The sequence below is a fragment of the Zootoca vivipara genome, chromosome 16, assembly GCF_965207765.1.
Source record: "Zootoca vivipara chromosome 16, rZooViv2.hap1.1, whole genome shotgun sequence".
Lineage (NCBI taxonomy): Eukaryota > Metazoa > Chordata > Lepidosauria > Squamata > Lacertidae > Zootoca > Zootoca vivipara.
In genome coordinates this window covers 22944315-22970420 of record NC_142599.1, presented here as the reverse complement: position 1 = coordinate 22970420, position 26106 = coordinate 22944315, and the positions used below count along the sequence as shown (strand labels likewise).

Here is a 26106-nt window from a genome sequence, read left to right as displayed (position 1 = left end):
TCACAGGGTTGTGGTGGGGATTAAATGAGGAGGGGGAGAACCTCGTCTGCCACCTTGAGCTCCTTGGAGAAAAAGGTGGGATAGAAATGCAGTAAGTTAAACAAATAAGGCGCGAGTGAATAAAAAGGTCTTATAAGCCCTGGCACCGGGAAAGGGATCACAATGGCTCCAGACGAGATCATTCCGCAGATGAAAAGTCCTGTTCTCATGCCACCACACCTGCCTCAGGTGAGGCACACTGGGATATATCAGGGGTGGGGAGCCTCAGCTGGAATGTGGCCCTCCAGGCCTCTCTATCTGGCCCTCAGGATTCACTCCAGACCATACCCTCTCTCTGCCCAGTCTATGCGTCTTGTTGGCCCTGCTCTTCCTGCTTTTTCATGTTGCTTTTTCCTGGCTGCAAGGTATCCTTGAGTGGGGATAACTTGCCAGGAAGGAGGGTAGAGAGAGAGATGACTGCAGGAAGCGAGTGTAAGTTTGTGTTCCCGATTCAGAGTGTCTCGCCTTGCCCTGCCCTCCCCTGTTTGCAGGTTTGCCTGGTTCAAAGACCTGGGGCTGCAGTGGTATGGGTTGCCTGCAGTTTCCAACATGCTGCTTGAAATCGGGGGTTTGGAGTTCTCGGCCTGCCCCTTCAGCGGCTGGTACATGGGCACCGAGATCGGAGTCCGCGATTACTGCGACAACTCCCGCTACAACATCCTGGAGGTAGGAGAGAGCCTCTCACAAGGGTTGGGAGCATTTGACAGTGTTGCAATTGTGACGGTATCTCTGTAAGGCAGGCCAGAAGGGGGAAACTAAGGTTGAGTAAGAATGGCCTGCCTGCAATGAAATCCCAGTCAGGATTTGCTGGTAAAGAGCTCTCTGTGCTACAGCTTAGACCTCAGTTTGTAAAGATCTATTTCTTTTAAAGATCTCCTCTTCACAGACCATTCCCTGCTCTGCTTCACAATCTCTTCAAGTCCTTTTGAAACGACCAGGAGGTGTTTTTTGAACTGCGACCCAATTCGCAACATAACGCTGAACCATGGTCAAAGTTAACCATGCTTAATGTTAACCAAAGTTAATAAACCATTGTTAAAGCTGAGGCTTATGGCGGACTTTAACTTTGGTTTATTACATTGCAAACTAGTTAACAGCACCAGCAAAACCTTGGGAGTGGTTTGAATTTTATGTCTGATCTTCACTAGTGGCTCTGTAGCTTTTGGGAGGTGGCAGCTCCTTAACCAGAGGAGTTCCAAGACTGCATGTGACAGTAAACTATGGTCAATGTTAACTAAAGCTAATAAACCAACAGCAGTCTTTGAGTAATGAGTGACCTTTGATCAACCATAGTTAAGCTGCTGGCCTGAATTCACACATAACACTAAGCCATGGTTTAATAAACCATCATTTAATAAAACCATGGTTTAGCATCACCTGCGAAACAGCCAGTGGAGAGGGTATGTGTGTGCTCTGCTCACAAGCCTCTGACCCCTCCCACCACTGGCCTGTGGCCTCCAGAAAGTTAGGCAGAAGGGAATGTGGCCCTTGAGCCGAGAAAGGTTCCCCACCCCATGCAGGAATCCACAACTTTGGATATTTGGGGGGAAGAAACGCTTTTTGTTGTTGTTCCACGCAGGAAGTTGCCAAAAAGATGAACCTGGACATGCGGAAGACCTCATCGCTCTGGAAGGACCAAGCACTGGTGGAGATAAACATTGCTGTTTTGTACAGCTTCCAGGTACTGGGAAACACACCTCCCCAAATGATGGCCAATTAGCCAACCGGTCTTCCCTTGAGCCCTTTTCTCCATGTGCCCCACCCCCTGATAGCCTGATAGCCTTGTCCTCTGTGACGTAAGAACCTGTTTTGCTTAAGAACCCATTGACCTGATCCTCCCACTCCTACAGAGCGACAAGGTGACCATTGTGGACCACCACTCGGCCACGGAGTCCTTCATCAAGCACATGGAAAATGAATACCGCTGTCGGGGAGGTTGCCCAGCTGACTGGGTGTGGATCGTCCCGCCCATGTCCGGGAGCATCACCCCTGTCTTCCACCAAGAGATGCTCAACTACAGGCTGACGCCCTCCTTTGAGTACCAGGTACACAATCCACTTCCTGCCTCGCGTCCACCATGCCCTGCCATGTGGTTCAGTATCTCTCGCCCTCTATGAGGTGTCATCAACTTGCTGGATGCAGAGGATGTGGTGGGAGGCAGCGGCTGGGGACCCCCCAAGGGAATCCCCAGGGGACGACGGCTCAGAGCCAGGGGATTGGTGGTGGGATGGTGATGAGTGGCCAGTGTCAGGCTTCAGGGAATCGGCTTCCTCCCCCCGTGGAAGTAGATAAACAGAACAAAGGAAAAGGAGTCTTCTTGCCAGTTAGAAACTTTAATAATCACAGCAAAAGAACAAAGAGCACACCTCCTAGAAATGGTGGTGTTCCCAATTAAGTTCCCTCCCCCCTCCGTTGCTAGTCACCCATGTCACTCCTACATCTTGTAATCTGATCTTGTACCCTCTGCACTTTCTGTTCTGACACTTTCTGAGCTCTCTGTGTCTTTGGGGATGGGGGGTGAATGCTGTCCAGAGACTGTGAATCTGTTAACTCTCTCTCTTCTAGTGTTTCTTCTGCTAGCTGTTCCCCATCCAGTATTTCCCAGCTTTTGCCTTCCGAACTATGCCCCTCGGCAAGCCACTGTTCCAAATCTATACTGTCCTCCTGCTCCTGGGAAGATTCAGGATCAGGAGGAGGGGGTGGCTCCCACCATTCCTCCTCAGTGCAGCCCTCCTCAGCACGGTCCCTGACAGCCAGAGGGAGGAAGAGGTGTCAGAAGGAGGCGCAACAGGGTTTAGTGAGCAAGAGGAGTCTGTGCCAGAGAGCAGTTCAGACTCTGAGGCTGAAGCAAAGGTTGGGGAGGAGGGGATCAAGAGGTGGCTGAAGAATCCAGGGAGTCTCCTCCTCCTGCTGCGACCAGATCCCCTTCCTTCCTAGTCTCTGAGAACGCACAGAGAAATGAAAAGGGCAGAGGAGATATTAGCTGTGTGCAGATCTGACTCCAGCCCTCACAGGTGTCCAGCAAGTCAGAGGTCAGGAGATGCAGAATAGCTAGGGCGCTGTCTAGCAAAAGGGAGGGAGGGCTGCAGCTAAGTGGAAGAGCATCTGCTTTGCATGCAGAAGGTCCCAGGTTCGATCCCTGACATCTCCAGTTAGGCCTGGTAGGGGAAAAAATCTCCTCTCTGAAACCCTAAGCAGCCACTGCCAGTCCGTGTAGGCAGTACTGAACTAGATGGAATAATGGTCTGACTCCATATAAAGCAGCTTCCACTGCCCCTTGCTTCTGAACCTTGAGGACTGGAATCTTAGCATTATTTTAAAGGGATGTGTCATAGCTTAGTGGCAGAGCACCTGCTTTGCATGCAGATGGTCCCAGGTTTCAAATCCCGGCACCTCCAGGTAGGTCTGGAGACAAATATCTTCTAGCTGAAACCCTGGAGAGCTGCTGCCAGTCAGTGTAGACAATGCTGAGCCCAATGGACTGGTTGGTCAGGCTCAGTATATGTAAGGAGTTAACAGGGAGAACAGCAGTGAGATCCTGATCCAGATTGTGTCCTTACAACACCCCTGCTCACCTTGGGACAGTGAAGTCTCTGGTGCTGACCTCACAAATATACTTGAACCGGCTCTTATAGAACCCCCTTCTTTTGGGGGTTCTATACCTTAGGTTTGTAAACCCTTCCTGAGTATTATAATGAATGATTATTAATTTAGGTTTTGAAACCTCTTTTCAATTTTCCTCTAGCCAGCAACCCGTCAGGTTTATTAAATTTCAGGTTTATAGTGGTACCGTACCTCGGTTTATGAACACAATTGGTTCCAGAAGTCATGTTCATAAACTGAAGCATTCATAAACTGAAGCGAACTTTCCCATTGAATGTAATGGAAAGTGGATTAATCCGTTCCAGACGGGTCCGCGGAGTACTCAACCTGAAGCGTACTTAACCCGAAGCATGGGTGTAATTGGTTCCGGAAGTCTGTTCATAAACTGAAGCGTTCATAAACTGAAGCGAACTTTCCCATTGAAAGTAATGGAAAGTGGATTAATCTGTTCCAGATGGGTCCGCGGCGTTCGTAAACCCGAAAATTCGTAAACCGAGGTGTTCATAAACCGAGGTTCCACTGTATTTAATTTCATTTCATTCTAGAAACCCCCTATTTAAGTTTATAATTAGGGTATTTTCCCTTCTCAGAGAATTCTTATTTACGTTTATTACTTATAGTTTCACATCAGGCAATTTTAGGTTAGGTTAAGTTTGTCTCACTCTTTGTATATAGAATTAGGCATTAGAATTACCCATTCTGGAGATTTTCACGGCTTCTACTCTCTTTTTTATTTTTGCAACTGGATGTGAGTGTGACAGATTTTTCGACCCTTCAGTTTGAGCACTTATTTTCTTCCCTTTCATCCGGGGTTCTTTTCTTTTCTTCCCAGCCCGATCCATGGAACACCCATATTTGGAAAGGCATCAACGGCACTCCCACCAAGAAAAGAGCCATTGGGTTTAAAAAGTTAGCCAAGTAAGTGAACTACATGGCTGGGTCTGCCAGAACTAGCGGGGAAAGAGGGAATCGCTCAGCTTGTGGGGTGCTGCAGATGGCAACACCCACACCATACGTTTAAAGCACTATTGCAGTGTTTCTCAACCTTTTTTGGGCCAAGGCACACTTGTTCCATGAAAAAAATCACGAGGCACACCACCATTAAAAAAGTTAAAAAATTTAACTCTGTGCCGCCCTATATTGACTATATAATTATGACTGTAAGAAACACTTGCCAATTGCTGTGTTGGTTGCAATCTCCTGTAATAAGGCTTCACAAGCCGCTGATTTCTCTGCCAGCACAATCCTTTGCTCAGCAAGTTTCAGGTTGAGCTCATCCAGCCAGCTTCTTTAAGTTTGTCTAAAACCACCCTCCCGTGGTGGTGGCTGTTGAGAGCTGTGCTCGCCCCGCGTCGTGACCCGGCCGGCTTCCTTTCCGGTGGTTCAGTGGTAATTATTGGCGGCCGCCAGGCATGTGACAATGCAAATCGCCCTTCTCGTCGCCGCACGTCGCGGCACACCAGCCAGCGTCTCTAATGTGCCGCGGAACAGCGGTTGAGAAACGCTGCACTATTGTACCACTTTAAACCATCGTGGCTGTTCCCAAAGAATCCTGGGAGCTGTAGGATAGCTATCCCAGGATAGCTCTGTTTGGTAGAGCGTGCGACTCTTAATCTCAGGGTCATGGGTTCGAGTCCTATGCCGGGCAAAAAGATTCTTGCATTGCATGGGGTTGGACTTGATGACCCTCGTGGTCCCTTCCAACCCCTACGATTCTATGATTCCGGAAAGGTTCAGCCTGCCATCTTATTATTATTTTATTTATTGAACCTATATACCACCCTATACCGGGGGGGATGTGTGTCTCAGGGCGGTTCACAGGATAAAATCAAGATATTAAACCTCAAATTACATAATAAAAATAAAAACGACAACCTAATAACCCCCCCCCAAAAAAAAACATTTTAAAAGCGCATAGGATGTAAATCAAACACTACCACTGCGCTCTGTTCGGGGGGGGGGGAGTTTCTTCCAATCCTATAGAGCAGATTTAGGGGAGGCACATGGACGTGTGTGGGGTGGAGAGGTGACAACCCCCCCAGGGCTAGCAGGAGTCCTTGTATTTGTACCCCTAGCACACCAGGTTAGTCGAATCTGGCCCCCAAAAGTCGAGCTCTGGTTGGGGAAAGAAATGGAAAACCAAAGGTGGAACGGAGTATCCTGGAGAAGGGCTGGGGTGACTGGCTAGAACCCTGAGCAGGTGCACTCCTGTTACAAGGAGAGAATACGCTGCAGCATTCGGTTGCAGCTCCCACATGCACATTCCAAATCGCGATCCCTTTTCCTCTCTGTCTCTTCAAGCAAATGTTCAAAATTCGCTTCCATCTCCTAGAAATGTGCCTTCCCTTCGTTGTAGGAAACACACACACACAAAGGACTGTGGCTGGGAAAATCCCTGACGAGGCAGCACAATGCAAGATGTTTGCAAATAATTTTTTTATATACGGTATATTAAAAAAATGCGAGGTCACTACAAAATTAATTCACCTGGGATGGCAAAATCTCTTGAGCCAGCCTTGCGTGGTAATCAGACCATTTGTAGTCAATCCACCCCAAAAGTCTGACAAAAATGCAAGCCCGACCTGAAAAATGAAACAAAATCAAACCTTTCTCGTTTATTGAAGATTATCAGAGCCACCCGTTGACCCAGTTAAGTTGCATTTACCGATGTCTCTCTGGGGGTTGGGAGGCATTTCTCAATCGTTGTGAAAGCTTTACGGGGCGCCATGGCGATTATCGTTTGGGTGGAAATCCCTTTCTACCCTTCTGTATTCTTTGGATTTTAAGATGTGTGCAGGGTAAGCTGAGTCTGCTTTCCTTTAGAAAGTTGCCAGCATTTTCCTTTTATTCTCAGTGACCTTTTGTGCTTCTTCCCTGCCTTCAATTTATGCAAATCGTTTTTGTAAGCACCCCCCTAAAGGAAAGGGGTGAGAACTAGTGTTGAGATAAGCTGCACACAAACAGACATGCTCCCATTTTCAAGGGAGGGAAAAAAGTATTAGCGCACTTGAGGAAAATTCTGAGGTTCTGCAGTGGAGGCAAAACGACGTTTCTGAAAGCAATCCTTGAAAAGAGGATTGCATAACGGCTATGTTCTGCCTCCACTGTTGGAGGCAATATACTTCAGAATAGGTCAAGGTCAAGATCAAGGTCAAGGACCCATGGACAGTTAAGTCCAGTCAAAGGCGACTATGGGGTTGAGGCACTCATCTCGCTTTCAGGCCGAGGGAGCCGGCGTTTGTCCACAGACAGCTTTCCTGGTCATGTGGCCAGCATGGCTAAACTGCTTCTGGCGCAACCGTGACGGAAACCAGAGCGCACGGAAACACCGTTTACCTTCCCGCCACAGTGGTACCTATTTATCTACTTGCGCTGGTGTGCTTTCAAACTGCTAGGTTGGCAGGAGCTGGGGCAGAGCAACGGGAGCTCACTCCATCGCGGGGATTCGAACCGCCGATCTTCTGAATACCATCTACTGGAAACCTAGGAAGGGAAGAGTGCTATTGCACTCAGGGCCTGTTTGTGGGCTTCCCACAGGCATCTGGTTGGCCACTGTGAGAACAGGATGCTGGACTCGATGGGTCATTAGCCCGGGCTCCTAACACAGACACCCCAATAAACTAGCCCAGTAAGATTCAGGCAAAGCATACACCTACTTGCAAGTAACTGATCAGAAGCTCTTGCTGTTAAGAGAGCATCTTTTCAATGATTTGTTCCGTCCCTACTTTAAAATGTCATTTTTCACCCGTGCAAAGTTTATGCGTTCATAGAATCATAGAGTTTGAAGGACCCTGAGGATCATCTAATCCAGCCCTATGCAATGCAGGAATAGGCAGCTGTGCTACATGGGGATCGAACCTGCCACCTTGGCATTGTCAGCACCAGGCTCTAACCAACAGAGCTGTCCAACTGGTTGGAGACCTTCTGTCTGTATCAGGAACCGGTGGGCCTCCAGAGGGCGTTGGACTACAGTTCCCATCATCCCTTGGCATGGGCCATATGGGCAAGGGCTGGTGGGAATTTGAGTCCAATGACATCTGGATGGGGACTTGGCCACGCGCTGTACCCACTCCGACTCACTCAGAGAGCCAGTGTGGTATAGTGGTTAGAGCGTCCGACTAGGAGCTGGGAGACCAGGGTTCAAATCTGCACTTGGCCATGGAGCTCACTGGATGACCTTGGGCCAGGCACTGCCGCTCAGCCCTAACCTACCTCACAGGGTTGTTGTGGGGATTCGGTGAGGAAGGGGAGAACCATGAATGCCCCCTTGAGCTCCTTGGGGGGAAAGATGGGCGATAAGTGCAATCAGTCGATCCAATCATACCTGCAAGATGTGTGGGAATGTTAGGGATGTGGATTAGGATATATTATTAGATAGATCCTATCCAAGCTTGTGTTAGCAAGCTTCCAATATCAGCAGAGTGACATTCCCCTTTTGTGCGCAGCAAAACGTGAGTGTTAGGTTTGCTAGAACCTCTACAACAATATTATACTTCAATATTATACTTCCTGCCAAATCCCCTTTTTCCCTCTCAAAAGAAATACACAACACAATAGTATTAAAATAAGATAGAGTTTACTCACATGACATCCTGAGTTAACAGCATAATCTCAGAAAGGCAGGCTTACGTAGAAAAGTTACAAATATGTACATGTGGAGACTACTTAGTAAAGTAAGGCTCCATTTGGTCTCTCTCTTGGCAGCAGGCCGAGAGGGAGAACCATCCTAACTGTAGATTCTCTGGAGATGTGTTCCCATTGAAGAAGAAATGGCTAAGAGAGAGAATGGCTGCTGGCTAGGGGCTTTTGTCTGCCAGCTAAACCATCTAATCTGCATATCTGGAGGAACAGGAACTGAACTTAGTCAGGTGTTCCTCCAGGTGAGTTCCTCTTAGTGGACACTCTAGGAACTGTTGTGACTTGTCTGCCCCAGTGTTCCATCCCACAAGATGTATGTTTTACCCACATCTCATTCAAATGTTACATTCTTAGGTGTGCACTTCTTAAATAAATCATAGGTGTAGACCTAAGGAGCATCTGAAGTCAACTCACCTTTACTTGGAAGGTTTCATTCAGTGCTTGTGGGTTTCTTGCTATCATCGAACACATGGGTACACACCTACCTTTTAATGTATTGAATGCAAACTCCACCCTGCATATGCAAAATAAAAGAGATAAAAATAAAAATGTTGAGAGTAACCAGGAGGAAAGATCAGATCAGCTTCTCAGGTCAATAAATCTTCCTTCTTTCCCCCCGCCCTCCTAGGGCTGTGAAGTTCTCTGCCAAACTGATGGGGCAGGCAATGGCAAAGCGGGTCAAGGCCACTATCCTGTATGCCACGGAAACTGGAAAATCCCAGGTCTATGCAAAAACCCTGTGTGAGATCTTCAAGCATGCCTTTGATGCCAAGGTAGGATCCTGGCTGTCGTTCCAGAGTTTAGCTCAACTTCTCCAACTCTCCAGCAAGGAGCTGAACTGCTTTTCTTTTTTTTCTTTTTTTTGGTTTAAAAATACTTTTATTTCAAAAAATTTAAAATTACATAATAACAAACCAGAAAGAAAACAAATACAAGAATAAGAACCAACAGAAAATCCTCAAATAAGAAAAAGAAAAAAGGGAAGAAAAAAAAGAAGATTCGAAAATCCCTCATTCACAAAATTACATAAATCATATCTTATACTGATCATGCATACAAAACTAATACTTCCACACGTACAGTATACAATATATATGCATACCAAAAAGAACAATGGAAAATTAAAGATACAAATAGAAACACAGATAAAAATAAAAATAAAAAGAAAAGTATAAAGAATATGAAGAATATAAAAAAAATGCTTCCGATTGTCTGTCCACTGTTATTTTACAATATACTCCTCTTCTTACTTGTTACGTTCCCACTTTCCTTTCCGGCCAATTCCGGATAGTTTTTCTTACTTTAACCTAACATATATTTTCTCTTTGTATGGATCTTAGTTTAAGCATACCACCAATTCCGAATTTAGTCCCTCTTTCCTTAAATATTCCTCTAATAATTTCCATTCCCTTTGGATTCTTTGTTTCGGGGTGTCTGAACTGCTTTTCTTCGAGGGCAAAGACATGTAACTTTTGTCAAAGCATTGGGCTGGGCTGGAAGGGCCCAGCCTGTGTTTAAGAAAGCTTTTCCTCCTTAAGATCAAGCTTTGGCAGGTGGTGGTGGTGGTGGGGTGCTGAATGGTTCTGCAAATTTGCAGAAGGCAACAGCTGGCTAGTTACCATTACCTCCCTCACCTGTACATAAAACTGTTCATGTTTTGCTTTGTCCGTAAGGCAGGCATCCCCAAACTGCGGCCCTCCAGATATTTTGGCCTACAACTCCCATGACCCCTAGCTAACAGGACCAGTGGTCAGGGATGATGGGAATTGTAGTCCAAAACATCTGGAGGGCCGAAGTTTGGGGATTCCTGTCATAAGGCATAGCTGTCAAATTTTCCCTTTTATCACGAGGAGGCCTGTTCAGCATAAGGGAATTTCCCTTTTAAAAAGGGAGAACTTTATAGCTATGCCGTAAGGCAGGAATCCCCAAACTTCGTCCCTCCAGATGTTTTGGGCTACAATTCCCATCATCCCTGACCACTGGTCCTGTTAGCTAGGGATCATGGGAGTTGTAGGCCAAAACATCTGGAGGGCCGCAGTTTGGGGGGTGCCTGCTCTCCAGCTTTCTTGAGCTGAGAAGCTTTTTATCGCAAACTTTACTAAACATAACCGGTTTGTTCGAGCTACACAGCAGGCAATTGATTTTATCAATATCATTATTGTTTTTATTTCATACAATTTATGAAATTTATGCCTGCCGTAAGGCAAAGAAAGAAATGGATAAGCACACATTTAAAAGCTAGCCCAGGCACCCCCAAACTGCGGCCCTCCAGATGTTTTGGCCTACAATTCCCATGATCCCTAGCTAACAGGGCCAGTGGTCTGGGAAGATGGGAATTGTAGTCCAAAACATCTGGAGGGCCGAAGTTTGGGAATGCCTGAGCTAGCCTGTCGTGAAGCCAGGAAAAGTTGAAAAGCACTGCATTCATGTGTTTGTTTGATAAAATTAACGCTGGGTGGTAAAGAAAAAAGAAAAAAAAAACCTGCACTAGCTTTCAGACCAGGTGCAAGGGTGGCCCCACATACAGCCAGGAGCGGTGCTAGGGCTTTTTGCGCCCTAGACAAAAACACCTTCTGGCGCCCCCCGAGCGCATGCGTCATGACGCATGCATGCACACCGCTGATGCCGCTGCGTCCCCTCCATTGGTGGGAGGAGCGCGGGCCAGGGGGGGAGCTTGCCGCCCTCCCACCTGTGGAGGGGACGCTTTGAGCTTCTTAGCGGTGGCGGCAGCAGCGCCCATATCTGAAGGCTTCAGCTGCGGGCACTGTCGCCGCTTGCTCACTGCAGCTGCTGGGGAGCTCACAGCGTCCCCTCCGTGGGCGGGAGGGCGCTGAGCTTTCCTTTTGGCTCACGTTCCTCCCGTCTGTGGAGGGGACGCTGGGGGTTCCTCGGCGAGCTAGCGGGCGGCGACAGCGCCCATAGCTGAAGGCTTCGGCTGCGGGCGCTTGCCTCCACTACCGCCGCCGCTTGCTCGCTGCGGCCGCTGCCGCTGGGGAGCTCTCGGCGTCCCCTCCATAGGCGGGAGGGCGCTGAGCTCTCCTTTTGGCTCGCGCTCCTCCAGCCTGTGGAGGGGACGCTGTGAGCTCCTCGGGGAGCAAGCGGGCGGGCGGCGGCGCAGGGGTATTGCGTGGCAGGCTCGGCAGCGCCCCCTCCATTTTCGCGCCCTAGGCAATGGCCTAGTCCGCCTAAATGGACGCACCGGCCCTGCATACAGCATGTTACAGTAATCAAGCCTTTGGGACTCCTAGATGTTGTTCAATTCCAGTTCCCACCATCCCTTACTGTTGCCCATGCTGGCTGGGCCTGGCGGGAGTTGGCAACATCTGGAAGGCCACCACAGGTCACGCCATCCTTCCCATGAGCCTCTCTGTGCCCTTTTTCTCCAGGTGATGTCGATGGACGAGTACGACACTGTCCACTTGGAACATGAAACTCTCGTGCTGGTGGTCACAAGCACCTTTGGCAACGGAGACCCACCTGAGAATGGGGAGGTAGGAGGGAGATTGTCCTTGTTCATTTCGTTGGGTTGGGTTGACTAAGTCTGCAGATCTTTCCCCGCAGCAGAAAGGCCCGAATTTGTGATTGACAATAAGAATGAATTGCAGGTCCCCTCCAGACCTAGTTAGCTTCAGGAACATGGTGGTCTCATGGACCTTCAGATCACAACCTAAAATGTTGGCTTTGTCCTTCTCGACTTGCTATGGTACTTCTGGAAGACTTGACGTGGTGGAGCCACAGTCTTGCAAAACAGTCTTGCCTGTGGCTGGGCAGCTCCGCTAGCCTGTAGGGAAAGTAACCGTTCCAGTATTGATCAGCTTTTGCACTTAGATGCCGTGAAATGCTCAGGGCCGGCTCCTGAGAGGCGCGGCTGAGGCTGCCCCAGGCGCGCCTCCGCTGTTCAGCGGCTTCAGGCCGCTCTCTGGAGGCGCACGGGCCTGGGGCCGCCTCCGCCACACGCAGGGGCGTTGCAACAGGGGGCGGGCCGTGCTGGGAAGCAGGGCAGGGTGGGGGGCGCCGGAGTGATCCGTCGCACCACGGTGCCAGGGCGCCGGGCATGCTTAAGACGGCCCTGGAAATGCTTCTCCCTGTACCCACTAAAAAAAGAGAGGTCCAACCCAGCCCACATTTTTTTTTAACTTTAGCTGCCCTGTATTAATGTTTTCTGCTGGAATGGAAATGTTGGTGGAAGGTTTGAAGGCAATGCTGAGAGATGATCCCTAGCTCGGTCAGTTCTAAGCACCACCCACAATGCAACAGACCTTCTTCTCCAAGGAATCCTACTTGACCATTTTCCCCTGTTGCACTGAGGGCTTTGGGGGAGTTGAAGTGCAAGTTGTGGTGCAGTTCAGTCGGGGGGGGGGGGTGTCTGCCATTGTTGAGCAACATATAGGTAAAGGTAAAGGGACCCCTGACCATTAGGTCCAGTCGTGACTGACTCTGGGGTTGCGGCGCTCATCTCACTTTACTGGCTGAGGGAGCCGGCGTACAGCTTCCAGGTCATGTGGCCAGCATGACTAAGCCGCTTCTGGTGAACCAGAGCAGTGCACGGAAACGCCGTTTACCTTCCCGCCGGAGCGGTACCTATTTATCTACTTGCACTTTGACGTGCTTTTGAACAGCTAGGTTGGCAGGGGCAGGGACCAAGCAATGGGAGCTCATCCCATTGTGGGGATTTGAACCACCGCCCTTCTGATTGGCAAGCCCTAGGCTCAGTGGTTTAGACCAGTGGTCCTCAACCCCCGGGCCACGGACCGGTACCGGTCCGTGGATCAATTGGTACCAGGCCGCCCAAGGAACACTAAATATAATTAAATCAAAACTATTAAATCAAAACAATCTAAATAAAATATAAACAATCAATGTCCCCCCCTCAGCGGGCCGCAGTAAAATTATCAAACGTTGACTGGTCCACGGCAATAAAAAGGTTGGGGAGCACTGGTTTAGACCACAGTGCCACCCGCGTCCCATTGAGCAACATAAGAAGCTACCTAATCCTGATCCCCCAGTCCAGATTTGTTTTCCCCCCCCCATCATTTGTATTTTTAACTTAATCCTGTTCAATGTGCCTGTTCCCCCGCATGTTTACATTTCCCCTCATTTCCCAGAAATTTGGCTGTGCTCTGATGGAAATGAGGAATCCCAACTCCAACCTAGAAGAGAGAAGGTAGGTGTGCTAACCCTGATCCAGGAATTGTGTGGGTTGTTTGTTTTTTACGGGAACCCCAAGATCCATCAGTCAGAGCCAGGTGCAAAAGAAAGACAGGAAATAAAGGCCAGGGTACTTCTGAGCACATTCTGAGCCTAAGGATGCACTTTCAGTGCCAGAACCGATTTGAGCTCATTGTCCTTTTGCACACACACAAACCCCAGTGGACTGGTAGGGTGGGAGGCAGGGAGGCAGCAGGTGGCGCCAGAGCCAAGCCTATGAAGCCAGAGCCTCCCCCCCCCATTGAGTTCTGATAAGGGCAACAATAAGACTAAGAGGGAAGATGGCAGGCAGGTGGGCTCCAGCTAGCTGGCTGGCGACAGGCTGAGGTTGACAAGGCAGTGCCCTAATGGACCAGCCTGCCCTGTCAAGTCTTCTCCTTAACTTTCTTTGATTACAGCAGCCTTGTTCAGGTGTGTGGGGGGAGGTCAGTTGGTTGCTGCTGCTGTTGAACAACCAGGAGTCTAAACTGCTTGCTGCAAATCAACAAAAAGCTTGGAAGACAAAATTCCTAGGACGCTCATCCACCAATGATTTCTCAACCAGCAATTAGGAAGCAGTTACCCTGAGCAGCCCCTAGGTGTCAGGTGTCCACGGAGTGAGCCTCTTCCTTTGACCAGCATAGTGGGCTAGTTCTTTGCATCTTGAGAACCAAAATAGATCCGTCCTGATGCGAATGATCTATATCTAGATCTCCTGACTACTTTTTTTAGTAGGTCTAGTGGCACTATCAGTGGAGCCTACCTTACAGGGATGTTGTAAGGATTTGAACCTGGGACCTGCTGCATGCAAAGCAGACACTCTGCCACTGAGCTATGGCTCTTCCCTAATATAAAACAAGCATAGGGAGTTGTCTTATACCAAGTCCAGGCCGTTAATGCATCTAGGTCAGTATTGCCTACAAGCAGAAGTTCTCCAGGGTTTTAGGCAGGGGGTATTCCCAGCCCTGGGGATTGACCTACACGCAAAACAGATTCTCTGCCACTGAGTTACCATCCTGTTTTGCAGGAGCTACAAAGTGCGCTTCAACAGCGTCTCCTCGTATTCGGATGCTCGGAAATCTTCGGCTGACGGGCCCGAAGCCAGGAACAACTTTGAGAGCACTGGTCCACTGGCCAATGTCAGGTGAGCAGGGTGGGTAAGCAGCGGGGAGTTCAGAGCTCATGCTGCAAACTTACAATCCAGCAGCGTCCAGGAGCTGGAAGACATAGTATAATTCTTGCTCCAAGAGACAAATCTCACTCTCTGTCTATGGCCTTCTGTTGGGCTGAGAGTGACCCCTGCTGGCTCTGCTTGGCCATGCAGCCACCACCCGGACGTCTGCTTCCATGCGTACAGATAGGGATGGGGGAAATTCGATTAAGTTCGATTAAGTTCTCAGCGGAAGGCGAGCCAACCCAATCTGCACTTTCCAAAAGAATGTGCAAACTGAAAACTCAGCTGTCCTCCAAAATTTGCAGTTCTCTGGATTTCGCAATGCGGCTATCGAGTCTAGCCCCGTGTGCAAAAATGCATACAGCACGGCAAAGCATGCAGAAAACTGCATATGCTAGTAGGAAATAGCATTCTGTTATTATGAGACAATTGCTTTGAAATAAATGATTAAATATAAGGGAGAATGGCATATGAGTATTGGGTACATTAGGAGAAATCAACACTGACATGCCGATTTGTTTCCATGAGGTCTTTAAAAAAAAACAAAATAAAATTGGAAAATGAGAAATGAGGAATGTTGACTGATTCACCTCTCCTGCTGTCCTACAGATTCTCCGTCTTTGGACTGGGGTCACGGGCCTATCCCCACTTCTGCGCCTTTGCTCGCGCCGTGGACACGCTCTTGGAGGAGCTGGGTGGAGAACGCATCCTGAGGATGGGCGAGGGAGATGAGCTGTGTGGGCAAGAGGAATCCTTCAGGACGTGGGCCAAAAAGGTCTTCAAGGTAGCCACCTTCTCATCAGCCTCCTGCCAGGAGATGGGATTCGAAGATGGGGAAACGTTGGGGAGAGGGTATCTCAGGGCCACGAGGCCAGGCCTGTGGTAAGCAACTGCTCATGGGCAATGGGTTCCTCAAAGGGGAGGCGTTGGGCCATCACCTCCAGGCCATCAGAAATTTGTGGGAGGGTTTTGAACTCATGGCCTGGAGATTTCGATCTGCACAAGTAAAAAGTGGTTTAGAGAGCTGTGCCACCCTAGTGTAACAAATCCGCCTCAAAAATGGAGAAGAGAAACTAATTTGCAGTTAGGAAAGTGACAGGGGAAATTGGAGCAAGGACTCAGTAAAAGACCAGGCGTGATCTGTGGATGATCAATAAATGGGTTGTCTGAAGGGTGTCAGAGGCCCCTTGGCTCCATCAGGAACTGGAATTATTTGGCAGCCACAGGTGCAAGAGGTAGGAGGGAGAAGGAGCTGGTGGGCCCTGACAGGCAGGCATTTGGGGATGGACGGCGGAGACCCTCTCAGAGGAAGCAGCTCTGTCTGCTCTCTCTCCTGCTCCAGAGGCAGATTTAGGGGAGTGTGACCTGGACACAGAGCTGCAGGAGACACCACAACTATTATTTAGAATAGAGCGTGAGAGGCAGGGGGCGCTGAATTTTGGCATCACACAGGGCGCTGCTGAAATTTGAGACTCCAAGGTCTGCCGCTGCCAACCCCCTCCGGGAATCACAGCTAGGGCAGTGAGTGAGCTTGCGCTGCCCTGCCAACCGTCAGGACATCTTCACAGCTCTGCTTAGTCCTGAGATGAGGGGAGGAACCCTAGCTGGACACCTTTCCTCCACCCACCCACCCACTCAGCCTGCCTTGCTTTGCCTTGAGAACCTGGTTTGTCCTGCAGGCAGCGTGTGATGTGTTCTGCGTGGGCGATGACGTCAACATCGAGAAAGCGAACAACTCCCTCATCAGCAACGACCGGAGCTGGAAGAGGAGCAAGTTCCGCCTGACCTATGTTGCCGAAGCACCCGAACTGACACAAGGTACTGTGGCTTGCCGCTTACTTCCCCGGTGCCTGGTGGGATGTTTTCAGAGGCAAGACTTGGCCAGGCTTGGCTACCCGGTTGCATGAGCGGAGAGGCAGTTGCTCACCTGGCTTCCCAAATCTGAGCATCACTGCAGGTTACCGGGAAGGAGAGGAGGCGGGGAGTTTGGCGTGGTGCAAGCACGGTGTTGCTTTAGCTCCACTGCTGCCCCAACACCACCCTGAGCTCTTTGCTGCCTCACTTCTTCCCCTCTCTCCAATTGGCAGCAATGCTCAGCATTGGGAAGTGTGCTGAGCACTTCCCTGCTGACTGCTATGGTGGTGTTGTAATAAAGTTTTGTGGTGTTTTTGTACTTTGGCCCTCCAGATGTTTTGAGACTACAATTCCCATCATCCCTGACCTGTTAGCTAGGGATGATGGGAGTTGTAGTCCCAAAACATCTGGTGGGCCAAGTTTGCCTATGCCTGCTCTAGCCCCAGGGGGCCCGACAGGTTTCACATTCCAGGCCATATGCACCTTCTTTGATACTGTGCTGTGCTGGCTTCCGGTCCGTCGCGCTGGTGAAGTTGGACGCAGGGACTTCGTGCTCCGAGGTCCCTGGCTTCGTGGAGGGGGGGGAAGTCCGCAGAGCGAGCGGACTCCCCGAAAAAACACCGGGTAGAGAGTCCCGGTGACATAGTGCCCAGCTGTTTGCTCCGGACACGAATCCTCTGCTGCCCGAGAGCTCAGTAGAGCAATCGAGAGCCAGCGGAGTGGAGTTGCGGGAGCCATTTTTGGGTTTCATCTTACCTCCTTGAAGTGAAGCTCCGAGTCCTCAGCCTGCAAGCGGCGGATTCTTCCAAGGAAATAAAAGACTTCTTCAAAGTAAGTCAAATCTCCATTCGGATCTTAAAAATTTTAAATTTGAAGATAGGAAGAGATTCTAAAGTAACGGAAGCCGATCTCTTCCAAATGGACAATCGGGAGGCGCATTAAACATTCCCAAGCCGAAAAGGGAAAACTTCTTTCAAGATTGCGGACCCGAGAGAAAGAAAGACTTTTCCAAACCTCCCCAGCCCCCGGTGTCGTTGCCCCTTGAGGTTCAGCAGCAACAAGGGGGAGGACGCTTTGACAGCTGTCAAAAGCTGTCAAATTGCTAAAGGACTAAGAAAGACGATTTTATTCCTGTGAATTGGAAAAATTGATTCAAAAGGTTTTAAAAGGATTTAAGTGGATTGTAAATTTGAAATCTGATGAGGTTAAAGACAAAGGATAAGAACAGCCAAGATGGAGCCGACAACGTGGTAGAGAGGAATTTTCCAGTACCCTTCGGCCCTTATCTCTAGTCTGCCTGTGGTTAAGTGAGTTATGAAAACAAAGTTCTCTTGAGCTTTCCAGGAGGCTGTGCGGAGCTACCTACAAATATGGGAAGATATCTACAAGGAAAGGCAATGTTTGAATCCAACAGAAAAGGAGAATGAGGTGCAAGAGCAAGATTTAGAGGACAATTTTGAATACGAGACTGTGTGTGAGAAGCAACAACTTGAGGACAATTTGGAGACTGATTTAGACCAAAAAAAATATGTGTTGGATGATGAAAAACAAAGATCTGAACAAGGAGACGAGGCCGACAAGGAGAAGCAAAGTGAAGAGAAGATTGATGGAAGTGAAATTCCTGGAGAGACTGAAATGTTGAATGGTGTTAGTGAAGGGAGGGAAAGGCAGAAAGAGGGGGGAGCAAAGGCCTGGAAGTGGAAGTGGGATAGAATTGGTGTGGGGTAAAAATTTTAGTTTAAGGTATACTTTTGGCTTATGAATAACGTTGTCGGAGTCTTGGCCTGTTAAAGGATATGCTGATCCAATTGGGAGGAGGGACATTGGGGGGGGGGAAGGAGAGATATTTTTTTAAAAGATTAGGGTTAAGAGTTTTCTGGAGGGAGTAGAAGAATGGCTGAGGAAACATGCTTAGAGTTTGTTTTTTTTAGTAACTTTGGTGATCAGAAGTTGTTTGGGTGGAGAACTGCTTGTCTCCCTCTCCTTACTCTTAGTACCCAGTGGCAGGGGGTGCTTTGGGGAGAGAGGGAGGGGTGGAGGGAAACCCAGACACAAAAATGGAACCTTTTGACTGCTGGGCCCCTCGGGCTGCCCCGGTGGCAGGGGGGGACTCAGGGGGGGACAGCATGAAGAAGGAGGAGGATTGTGTTAATATTGTAAGAATAAGATTTTGTATTGGAGTAGAAAACCCGCCATAATTATGTAATGAAGTTGGGAAATCCAGGAGGAGGAGAGTCGTGGAAGCCACTAATATTTTCTTTTTTTATTTTTCCCCCCTCTTTTTTCTCCCTTTTTATATTTTTTTTCTTTTTCCTTTTTATTTTTTTCCCTTTTTTTCAATATAGCGAAGAAATAGCTGGGGGACAAGCCAAACCCCAGAGATCCTCCGTCTTTATCCTCTCAGTGGCAGGGGGGGGATGAGGGGGGAGGAAGGAGGGGGGAGGAAGGAGGGGGGAGGTCAAACCCAGCTTGGAATGGACCCCTTTGTTTCCCAATGCCCATGGGTCTCACTGGTGGCAGAAGGGGGCCTGTGGGTGGAGGGAAAATGAAGGGACAGAGTTTATGTTGTATGCTTTGTATGTGTCCTTTTTATAAAATTAATAAAAATTATTATTTTAAAAAAAGATACTGTGCTGTGCTGCCCCCACCCCCCACCAGCCAGAATATGTCCTTGAACCACAGTCGTGACATTTGCAGCTAGTCCCCACAAACAGGACTAACCGACTCTCTTTCATTTGCAGGCTTGTACAGCATCCACAAAAAGCGAGTCTTTGCTGCCCGGCTCCTGGCACGTCAGAATCTACAAAGCCCCAAATCCAGGTAGGAGCTGCAGACTCACCACTGCCAAAAATTGCAAGTTTGGGAAGAACACAGCTTGATTAGGCCAGGATCCATCATGTTTGCATTCAGTTATGAACTAGTCCGCACAGAGCACCAAACCATGGTTCGTTAAACCATCACTTAATGTTATGTGTGAACCCTGGCCGGTGGCTTAACCATGGTTTGTTCTCTGACAGCAAACCATGATCTTGAAACCATGGTTTGTTGTCTGTTTCCAAACCTTGATTTGTTTTAACGATGGCTTGGTGTTAGCATGCAAACTCAATATCCTTCCGTAACCACATTTTGTTTGGGCATCCAAACACTTACCAAACTATACAGTGGTACCTCGGTTTACAAACACAATTGGTTCCGGAAGTCTGTACTTAACCTGAAGCGTACTTAAGCTGAAGCGAACTTTCCCATTGAAAGTAATGGAAAGTGGATTAATCCGTTCCAGATGGTCCGCGGAGTACTTAAACTGAAGCGTACTTAACCTGAAGCGAACTTTCCCATTGAAAGTAATGGAAAGTGGATGAATCTGTTCCAGACGGGTATGCAGAGTACTCAACCTGAAGTGTACTTAACCCGAGGTCCATACAGTGGTACCTCGACTTACGAATGCCTCGACTTCTGAAGGTTTCGACTTCCGAAGTCCGCTAACCCGGAAGTATTTTCTCCATGTGCGCGTTCTGCGCATGCGCAAATTGCAAAATCGTGCTTTGCGCATGCGCAAAATGGACACTTTGACTTCCGAAGGTTTCGACTTCCGAAGAGCGCCGCAGAACGGATTGCCTTCATAAGTCAAGGTACCACTGTACTTAACCTGAAGCGAACTTTCCCATTGAAAGTACAGTGGTGCCTCGCTAGACTAATTTAATTCATTCCACGGGTCTTTTCTTATAACGAAAAATTCGTCTAGTGAATCCCATAGGAATGCATTGAATTTTTTTAAAAAAAACATTTTTGCCCATAGGAACGCATTAATTGAATTTCAATGCATTCCTATGGGAAACTGCGATTCGCTAGACGAATTTTTCATAAACCAAATTCATCTAGCGAGGCAACCTCTGCTCGAAAAATCCTTTCGTTAAGCGGAAATTTCATTAAGCAGGGCATTCGTTAAGCGAGGCACCACTGTAACGGAAAGTGGATGAATCCGTTCCAGACGGGTCCGCAGAGTACTTAAACTGAAAATACTCAAACCGAGGCGTACTTAAACCGAGGTATGAGTGTGAAGGCATGAGGAAAGAGCTGCTAGAGAAGAAAACAATTACAAAACACAGTCACCAAAAAACAAGCTGGGTCCTGAAAATACACATGTTCTGGTCCACCGGCCCCCAGGCTTTTGAGGGTGGTGGAACCACCAGGAGGGCCCCCTCTTGCCAGTCTTGACACTTGAGAGGGGAGAAGGAGGAGACATTTCAGATATTTAGGGCCTGGGTCCTTTAGGGCTTTAGACACCAACATGAGCACCTTGATTGTGGGAATGTTCAGGGAGGCAGGGGAGGATATATTGTTTATTAATGTCCTTCCTAACTTGTGCTAGCAAGTTCTTATACTTAGCAGAGTTTTACATTCCCCTTTTAAACACACAGCGGGTAGCTGGTTGCAGGCTTGTGTAAGCCTCTCACTATTTGGTTCCTGGTAAGTTACCTTATATCCCTCTTAAAAGAATAAACATGCCACAATCTTGTGTAAAGTATATAAAAGAAGTTCCCTAAAGGCAGATCCCTGAAGGCAAACTTAGTTACAAAGTATATACATGTGGAACTATCCCATATGGCAGTGATGGCGAACCTATGGCACACGTGCCAGAGAGGGCACTCAGAGCCCTCTCTGTGGGCAGGTACGCCATCGCCCCAGCAGGGCCGTAGCTTCCGTGCTGGGAGGAGGAGAGGAGGGCTTGCGCACGCCCAAAGCCTGCGGCACTAGGGCCTGGTGAGTGAGCAGCTGAACAGGCATTGGCTTTTGATGTGCCAGGGCCTCCTGCCAGTCTGTTTTTCCTACTCGGGAGTAAGCCACCTTGAGTTCAGCAGGGCTTAACTCCCAGGTCAGTAAGCATATAAAGTCAGCAACCTAAGAAGGGGCTGGTGGGTTTACATGTTCGCTGGGCTTTCCCGTGTAAGCCAACAGAGAAATTCATTCCATCGAGGCTGCAATCAAATGGCAGCCGAAGAAACTGTAACAACAACAACAACAACAACAACAACAACAACAACAACAACAACAACAACAACAAATTATTTATACCCCACCCATCTGGCTGGGTTTATTTATTTATTTATAGTTATTTGTATGTGTACACACAGACAATCTTTATTATCTCATAAGAAGAAGAGGGTGGCTCTTAGTACAGCCCTCCAGTGTACACTAGTGGCCAAAATTGTGGAACCTTCTGAAAAAAAATTTTATTTCCGAGGTTTGATGGCACATAACACCACTTTGCTTTGGAGTAAAACCAGTGCTTTTTTTCCTGTGGGGACTTGGGGGAAGCATACCCCTAAACATTTTGTGAATTTAATGGGAGAAGAAATTCACTGTATTTATTTCCCCCGATTTGAACTGTATTTATTTTTCCCTGGTGGTGATTTTCTTGAGTCAAAATGAGAGTACCTGTGAGGGACAAAAGGTACAGAGAGCCCCCTCCCATCCTGCTCTGTACCTTTTGTCCCTCACATAAACATTTTTTTAGGGGGGGAAAGCACTGAGTTATACCATAAAATTATATATCAATGGAAAGATAATTTAATGAAGAATGTAATGCAATAACTTTTATGAAGGATTATTTATTACAACAGCAGCCATAAAGAAGAAACTGAAACACACAGGGAAAAATGAGATATACAGGTTTAATTGCCGTGTTGGCACTTTAAGTGGGCAATAAGTGGGTTTTGGGGTGCAGTTTGGGCACTCAGTCTCTAAAAGGTTCGCCATCACTGCCATATGGGGATAATCCCAGTGTCTTCTGTTGGCTGGAAGCCAACAGAGCATTTCTGGCTAAAAAGCTGCTCCAATGACGAAGGAGCCAAAGGGAGAGAGAGTGTGGCAGCATGCCTTGTCCTTTTGTTACCTGGACAGGTAAGGTCATGCCCACCTCTAGTCACATGCAAAGGGAGTATCTCCCAGCCAGGAAGAAACAGGAAGTTTTCAACTGGCTGGAATCAACATTCCCCTGCATGTCCACTCTAGGAAAACAAGGAATGTTGTACTTGACTGCTACTTATGTATCATATCCCACATTGATTTGGGGCCCAGAAACGAACCGAGTACCACTACCTAAATGTGCCATGGGCATGGTCTGCCTAATATCTGTAGAGGTGGGGGATTTTATCTACAAAGAGTGGCACACCCAAAGCCTTCCTTACTCACTTACTTTAGCCGCTCCACAATCTTCCTACGGCTTCACACCAATGGACACCAGGAGCTGCATTATGAACCCGGAGACCACCTGGGCGTCTTTCCAGGTAACCATGAAGACCTGGTCAACGCCTTGATCGAACGGCTTGAAGATGCACCCCCTACCAACCAGCTGGTGAAGGTGGAGCTCTTGGAAGAGAGAAACACGGCTTTAGGTAAGGAGCGAAGGCATTGTTGTTTTTTTCAGTTCGCCTGGTTGGCCAGAGTTGACTTCCTTATGTAGGAGCCATTCCTTGTTGCTTCAACACCTGTATTTTGCTTGCTTGGGTGCCTGCAGTAGAAGACTTAGGGTTGCATCCAACATTAATCAAATTTGGAGCAGGCCCTGCAGAAATTAATGGAGATGACTAATGGAGGTTCATTAATCTCATTGGGTCTACTCAACATTTCACCTAAAAGGGCAACCCTTTTTCTTCTTCATTTTTCTTCCTAAAGTTAAAAAGAAAAGAAAAAAGACTTCATTATGAAGTTAAAGCAACAATCCAGCAAGAAATATAAAATAAAATAAAAGAGTTGGGGGAAACAGTACAAAAAAAGACCAGGGTAATAAATTACATTCTCAAGAGACTACACAATGCGTTAGATGTTACAACAAAAACTGACCTGATACAGAGAGAATACAAAACAAATGTTATGAATACCAAATAAAAGCCATCTTTCATCGGAGGTTGCCATCCCCACAATCGGATTGTCAAACATGTAACAAATGGCCACCAAATGGAGGCAAAATCCATAGGTTTCGCCGCGCCCCGAGATGCTCTTAATTTATGAGTCCATTTCCCAGAAATGAGAATAAACATTACTTTATCGAGCCAAGTATTTAAAGCAAAGCTCAGGACTCCTTTCAGCCTTGTGAAATGGGGACGTGAGCAGCTACTAATAGTAAAATGGTACGTGGTTTGCATATTCAGCCCTGCAGAAATTGATAAAAGGCGCTGTTTTAGCTGCAGCCCAAGATACCCTTAATTTAGTAGCGAGAATAAACATTACTTTATTGAGCCAAATATGTCGAGAGAAACCTGAGGACTCCTCCCAGAATTGTGACATGGTGAAATGAGGAGGCAGAGTACCTGCCTTGCATGCAAAATCCCCAACAGCATCTCCAGGGAGGCCTGGGAGGAAATCCTGCCTGAACTTCTGGAGAGATGCTGTCAGTCAGTGTAGACAATACTGAGCTAGATCAGGGGTCAGCAACCTTTTTCAGCCATGGACCAGTCCACCGTCCCTCAGACCATGTGGTGGGCCGGACTATATTTTTTGGGGGGGAGGAAATGAACGAATTCCTATGCCCCACAAATAACTCAGAGATGCACCCTATATAATAAAGTCCAAGTGTCTCTGCGTCCAGTCCCTGTGTCCCTGGGTTTGCGCTACTGCGCATGTGCCCCACGGACACAGGGATTGGATGCAGAGACTGGACACACACACACACACACACTCTCCCCACCCCACCCCCACCCCTCTGCCTCCCGTTTCCCTGTGGCCGCCAACCGCCGCTCCCGGCCGGACAGTGCCTCACTGCGCTTGCGCTAAAGTGCGAGAAAGAGGAGGCTACTTTCTTTTCCTCCCCCCCCTACGCTCCCCCCCCAGCGACCAGCAGCAAGCGGGCATCACGCACTCGCACGCGTGCTCTCCCCCCCCCTCTGCCTACCGTTTCCCTCGCAGTGCAATCGCGAGGCTGAGTGTCTGACTGACTTTGATTGGCCACAGCAGCGGCCACGTAGCGCGGCCGCCACCACCAAGGGGTGGGGCAAATGACAGGGAGAGCGTCGGTGGGAGCAGCTACTGGAGCAGCGGGGCCTAGGCCTGGTCCTGAGGCGGCGGACAAGGAGGGGGCTCGAGCCCAGAGGGAGGGCAGGAAGGTAAGAGGGCCCTGGCCGCCCCTACCTTCCCCCCTCCCCTGCCTAGGCATGGACCATGGCAGCGGAGGAGGAGGAGGCAGGGCAGCGACGGAGGAGCAGTGCCGGTGGCAGCCCAGGAGAGCCCCGGAGCATGTGGGTGGAAAAAAGAAGGGAGAGAGCGGGAATGAGCGGGGAGAATAGCATGTTCTAGCACCCGTTAATTTAACGGGCTTCAAGATACTAGTTTTAAATAAAAGCGCACATTCTACTCATGTAAAAACACGCTGATTCCCAGACCATCCAAGGGCCGAATTGAGAAGGCAATTAGGACGCATCCGGCCCCTGGGCCTTAGGTTGCCTACCCCTGAGCTAGATGGACCAAGAGTGCGGGTCAGTACAAGGCAGCTTCCTGTGTTCCTAACAGAAAAGTGGTGCAGTGGCACCTTGACTTACGAACGACTTGACAACCGAATTTTTCAACTTACGAATGGGGCAAATGGCCGCATGCTTACGAATTTCTCGACATCCGAACGGTGGAGCTGTCCGAGGGTGGGCTGAGGCCGGTGGGGCAGTGCCTTACTTGCCCCGATAGACCAGCCTCCGCTGCAATGCAGGCCAACCAGCTTCTGTCTTGGCAGGTGTCATCAGCAACTGGACGGACGAGAACCGCGTCCCTCCCTGTACCATCTTCCAGGCCTTCAAATATTACCTGGATATCACCACCCCTCCCACGCCAATCCTGTTGCAGCAATTTGCGTTGCTGGCGACCAGTGAGAAAGAGAAGAAGCGCCTTCAGGTTCTCAGCAAGGTAAGTCTGCAGTCTGGAAAGGGGCGTGAGAACTTTGCCCTGTAGATTACGTACTTGTATCATGTTTGCAGGCAAAGCTGCAAATGAACTGTTGTATGTTCTCGTTGGGGGGGGGGGGAATTGCCTATTTCCTCCCAAGGTAAGGGAGGAAGTGACAAAGCTAAGTCTGGCAGGACATCTTACTCTGTGGTATTAACCCCTTCTGACACTAATTAGACTTAAGCGTGTTGGTTACACGAGGCTGATTATCCCACTGTTGTGTGGTACAGCTCTTCCCCCCCTCACATGCAGACTGATTCGGGTTCCGCAATAAGGGATGTCAATCAATCCGTCCAGTCATGCATCACAACTAGGTCTTAATTGTTGGACTCGGCTGAGATGGCAAACTTAACATGTTTAATTAGAGAAAAACCACTATTGACATTTCTTAAGGGTTGGAAACTTCTTAGGGACTTCTTTTGTGTGAACAAGAAAATGAATTCGTAATATCTGGATTTGAAGATTGAAAAAATATTGGCCTATAGAAAACAGAATAATTGAATGTTAATGAGTGAATACTATACAGTGGACGCTCGGGTTGCAAACATGATCCATGCGGGAGGCACGTTCACAGCCCGCAGCGTTCGCAACCCGAAGCGCCGCGTCTGTGCACGCGCAGGTCACGATACAGCGCTTCTGCACATACGCAAAGCGTGATTTAGCGCTTCTGTGCATGCATGAGC

At 48.6% G+C, this 26106-nt stretch overlaps 1 protein-coding gene across 4 annotated transcripts in view; it reads left to right on the top strand.

The window, feature by feature from the left end:
- Window positions 1-26106, top strand: part of NOS1 (nitric oxide synthase 1) — a 119159-nt gene that overhangs the window by 78659 nt on the left and 14394 nt on the right. For all 4 annotated transcript variants that reach the window (XM_035098445.3, XM_035098442.3, XM_060269289.2 and 1 more), the window contains 13 exons: window positions 531-705; window positions 1619-1720; window positions 1890-2084; window positions 4475-4560; window positions 8909-9053; window positions 11667-11771; window positions 13386-13444; window positions 14495-14611; window positions 15251-15425; window positions 16321-16459; window positions 19237-19315; window positions 22697-22890; window positions 25215-25384. In XM_035098445.3, the coding sequence (XP_034954336.3) occupies window positions 531-705; window positions 1619-1720; window positions 1890-2084; window positions 4475-4560; window positions 8909-9053; window positions 11667-11771; window positions 13386-13444; window positions 14495-14611; window positions 15251-15425; window positions 16321-16459; window positions 19237-19315; window positions 22697-22890; window positions 25215-25384 (1741 nt within the window). The remainder of the gene's footprint in view (window positions 1-530; window positions 706-1618; window positions 1721-1889; window positions 2085-4474; window positions 4561-8908; window positions 9054-11666; window positions 11772-13385; window positions 13445-14494; window positions 14612-15250; window positions 15426-16320; window positions 16460-19236; window positions 19316-22696; window positions 22891-25214; window positions 25385-26106) is intronic.